The following is a 4,840-nucleotide window of genomic DNA, read 5'->3' on the forward strand; positions in this document are numbered from 1 at the left end:
ATTACTTGCCAAGTTTATGGTGATTACCGTGTGGGGACAGTCCGGTGTGGGGGGAGCGTGTGTAAAAGCGACAGGCGCCACTTAACTCATTCTGGATAGTATCCAAGACACCGTGCAATGCGGTTATGTCACACAATGACAAGTTAGCACTTCAATCAATCAATCAATGAGGCTTATATCGCGCATATTCCGTGGGTACAGTTCTAGGCGCTCTGCAGTGATGCCGTGTGAGATGAAATTTTATACGGCCAGTAGATTGCAGCCAGTCAGCTTTATATTCACATATTTTTAGTTACCGTACGTATCTGGCGTACTTTCCGATCGATTGATACATGCCAAGACATCTTTGCAGTGTCCTTTTTGTATGTGTTTATTGTTTTGTAGAATTGTTTGCAAATTTGTTGTTGTTGTTGTTAGACTTGAAAGAGATACTGTAGGCGCACAGCAGAATGATGCCGATTGAAATCTGTTTCACTGACAATTAAGCCAGCCTGATTCAACAAGAAAAAAATTGACATTGAACCGGAGACTTTTTTTTTTCAACTACAGGGAAAACTAAAATAGTTCTTTTTTCTAAAACAATCAAACAGAGCGACATTGCAGCTCTCCGTGAAGGCAGAGAACAGAAAGTGTAGGTGTGTGTGTGCATGGGTCCTTGTGTGAGTGCATACATGAGTTTGTGTGTTTATTTTGTATTCACGGATTACGCTGAGTTAGTGGTTCCTTCTGACCACATTTCTCAATGCTAACGTGGAGGGACTGGGGAACCCACCAACGTCCGGTCATTAGACCTTTCGTGAGATTTGTCACGCCACCTGATCAACGTCCTTGGAGATAATGACCTCGTGACGCAAGACATGAATGGACATGATGTGTCCCTGCCCTCCTCCTTTATCCTCCCACCCATCTGTGATCACGCCCACCCACCACACCAACTCGCAGACACAGAGAAATAACAATTAACACACAAAGACAAATAGAGCCATAGGGTAGCCACAGCCACAGCCACACACACTCTCTCTCTCTCTCTCTCTCTCTCTCTCTCTCTCTCTCTCTCTCTCTCTCTCTCTCTCTCTCTCTCTCTCTCTCTCTCTCTCTCTCTCCAGAAAAATGTTCTGCTAAAGAAAAAAAAGAACAAACTTAAAACACGCTGGTCATTCACTTCTTTTATTTGTTAGTATAATGTGACAAACAACAGCAGTCACACAGACCAAACTTTGCACTGGCTTCGTGGTTGGTCCAACGAACCTGCAAACCGACACCGCCGTTGACGCCAATGACGAAATAATCGATTGCTAGTACAGACTGCAACACGCCACCACCCTCCCATTCATAAATCACTGCCTCTCCATCAATGGACCATCCATCATTTTACTGTGTCATCGTAACCTTGATTTTTTTTTACTCCCTTTCCGGATGGAAATTCCACCCGAAAACCATCCATCACCTGATTAGGTGAAATCTATTACCGACAAAGTCAACAAGTGTTATGAGATTTGCCGGCGGTGGCTGAACACACAATACAACGGCAAATTGAACCGTTCTCCTTGTTGAAGGCTGCCTGCTTAGCTCGAATGTTTAGAGAGATATAGCCGACAAGTCCAACCGAAGTTACGAAAGTGCAAAAATGTGTTATCTGGATTACAGCACACAAAAAACATTTTAAAGGTGATTGTATCACTATGAAACTTATGAAAAATGGTTGGGAAAATGTCAGAAACGTACCGACGATTCCACACGCGAATTAATGTCAATTATTGCAAAGAACGCACTGCATCTGAAACGAGATCGGCCCGTCCGCCCTCACATTGAAGTGTGTGTGTGTGTGTGTGTGTGTGTGTGTGTGTGTGTGTGTGTGTGTGTGTGTGTGTGTGTGTGTGTGTGTGTATGTGTGTGTGTGAGAGTGTGTATGTTTGTTATTTTTGTTATTAATTCTTTACAACAAAGAACAACAGTTTGTTTGGATATAATTGTGTACGTTACCGATGACATCCGCCGTCGGTTACACTTCCTGCGGCCGGGGATGTTTTCGGTTCGAGTTTCTGTCGGTGGGACAAACCACATCCGATGGCCGCCTCACGTCAGGAAATTGCAGTCAGTGTCCGCTTCTTTGATGCTCACACAAGAAGCCGTGTGTACTACCTTGATGGCGTCTGTGTTGGTTGTTGTTGTTGTTGTTGTTGTTGTTGTTGTTGTTGTTATTGTTGTGTGGTTTGCCTGTCTGTCTGTCTGTGTGACTAGTTTTTTCTATTACATTTAGTCAAGTTTTGACTAAATTTTTTAACATAGAGGGGGGAACCGAGACGAGGGTCGTGGTGTATGTGTGTGTGTGTGTGTGTGTGTGTGTGTAGAGCGATTCAGAGTAAACTACTGGACCGATATGTATGACATTTTTCATGAGAGTTCTGGGTATGATATCCCCAGACGTTTTTTTCATTTTTTCGATAAATGTCTTTGATGACGTCATATCCGGAATTTTGTAAAAGTTGAGGCGGCACTGTTACACCCTCATGTTTCAATAAAATTGATTGACATTTTGGCCAAGCAATCTTCGACGAAGGCCGGACTTTGGTATTGCATTTCAGCTTGGAGGCTTAAAATTTAATTAATGACTTTGGTCATTAAAAATCTGAAAATTGTAATTAAAATTATTTTTTTATAAAACGATCCAAAATTACGTGTATCGTTAACTTCATCATTTTCTGATTCCAAAAATATATAATTATGTTATATTCGGATTAAAAACAAGCTCTGAAAATTAAAAATATAAAACTTATCATTAAAATTAATTTTCCGAAATCGATTTACAAACAATTTCATCTTATTCCTTGTCCGTTCCTGATTCCAAAAACATATATATATGATATGTTTGGATTAAAAACACGTTCAGAGAGTTAAAAAGAATAGAGATATAGAAAAGCGGGCTATCCTCCTCAGCACAACCGCTACCGCGCTTTTCTGTATTGTTAATTTCACTGCCTTTGCCACGAGTGGTGGACAGACGATGCTACGAGTGTACGGTCTTGCGGAAAAAATGCTTTGCGTTCAGTTTCATTCTGTGAGTTCGACTGAGCTTGACTAAATGTTGTATTTTCGCCTTACGCGACTTGTTGTTTTGTTGCTTCTGCCTTCAATGCAGCCATGCTCATTTGCACGCCCCTGTGCACAGTTCCATGTTAAGACTGTGCACAATTCCATGTTAAGACTGTGCACAGTTCCATGTGAAGACTGTGCACAGTTCCATGTTTAGACTGTGCACAGTTCCATGTTAAGACTGTGCACAGTTCCATGTTAAGACTGTGCACAGTTCCATGTTAAGACTGTGCACAGTTCCATGTTAAGACTGTGCACAGTTCCATGTTAAGACGGTTATCAAGGACTAAACATCGTTGAAAAAAACACACATAGATCTGTCATGTAGAACGGCATCGTAAAATATACATTACACCCTGTAGGATCCTTTGGGCGTGACTTTTTCACTCCATGCTGTAAATGTTTCTAATCGTTCAAACGTAATATCGCAAATAATATCTTTAAGACCTTTATGAAGTAATGATTCACGGGGTAAAGCACAACACTTTAATATAAAACTCTCTCTTTATATATATATATATATATATAAGACACAACTCATTCCATCTTTAAACACACTTCAGTCAGTAAAGAGAAGAAAGTCAAAACAGTGTGTGGAAAAAAAAGCTACTGATTTGTCCCTTTAAAACTCCAGACAATCAGCAAAGGACGTTGTAGTACCAGAGAGACGAAATCTGAAAAGGCTTACATACACATCCTGCGGACAAAAAAAGTAGACAACAAAAAGATTCACACTAAGTCAAAAAGATGCAGACAGACGAGATCAGACACAATCGTCAGGAATCATAAATGATTAAAAATGTTAAAAACAAAATTTTAAAAATTCTACCACCACATCTCACTCACCTGTCGCCTGCAGCAGCGTAAGGGCGTGGAGAACATCTTGGCAACGTCCTTGACCCCGCCGCTGATGACCGACAACCCCGTAGCCGCCATGTCCTTGATGTTGTACCCGCTCCCTCCATTCTCCGCCCTCTGGAGGTCCTGCATCACCTTGTTCAGCCGCTTTTGGGCCTCAGTGAGGGGAGGAGAAATTGTAGAGCCATTGGGCAAGCAAGAGGTGGATTCGCCTTCGGGCTGAGTCGGGTCTTGCAGTGAAGTTTTGGGTTTCCCTTTGTTGCCGTGTTCACCCAGCGACCAGGAGACGCTTCTGGGTGACCCTGAGGCAGCTCCACCTCTCCTGGGCTGGCAGAGGATGGGGGAAGGGTTGGTGGATAGGGAGGAGGATGCTGGTGGCGAGTGTGAAACGTCGGCACTGTCAAACGTTGGTGTTGGTGTTGGGGTCGATGAGCGGGGTTGAGACGTGACGGCAGACTGTGGCCTCACTGGAGGGAGTTCAGGGGCTTGGGCGATGAGCGACTGTGTGAGACAGGTTCTTGGTTCGGAGTAGTGGTCAGGGGGAGAGGTCATGGAGTCCAAACTTTTTACTTTTCTGGGACCGACGGTAGCGTATTCTACAGACACTGGCAGTACGGGTGCCGGTTCTTCATCGTGGGCAGAACTCGATCTTTCTCCGCTAGAATCCGCGGCAGACTTGTCAGCGTCAGTAGCCACGAAGAGCACAGTCTCGTACACAGAACACACCCTCCCGGGGCCTATCACAGCATATTCGGCAGACTGAGCCATCACTGGTGCAGTGTCTTTGCTCGCAGAATCCTTGCGTTCAGCACTGATGACTTCATCCGCCGTAGCCACGGGAGTGCTGGTCATTGGGTTAACTCCTCCACACACGTCGAAATCTATCTCC

At 43.7% G+C, this 4,840-nt stretch overlaps 1 protein-coding gene across 1 annotated transcript in view; it reads right to left on the minus strand.

Moving 5' to 3' along the window:
- LOC138958726 (tensin-3-like) overlaps positions 1 to 4,518 on the minus strand; it is a 321,810-nt gene extending 317,292 nt beyond the window's left edge. Inside the window, exon 1 of the mRNA XM_070329989.1 lies at positions 3,940 to 4,518. Coding sequence (XP_070186090.1) covers positions 3,940 to 4,503 — 564 coding nt within the window. The 5' untranslated portion in view covers positions 4,504 to 4,518. The remainder of the gene's footprint in view (positions 1 to 3,939) is intronic.
- Positions 4,519 to 4,840: the final 322 nt, after the last annotated feature.

Source organism: Littorina saxatilis, linkage group LG2 (assembly GCF_037325665.1).
Source record: "Littorina saxatilis isolate snail1 linkage group LG2, US_GU_Lsax_2.0, whole genome shotgun sequence".
NCBI classification, from domain to species: domain Eukaryota; kingdom Metazoa; phylum Mollusca; class Gastropoda; order Littorinimorpha; family Littorinidae; genus Littorina; species Littorina saxatilis.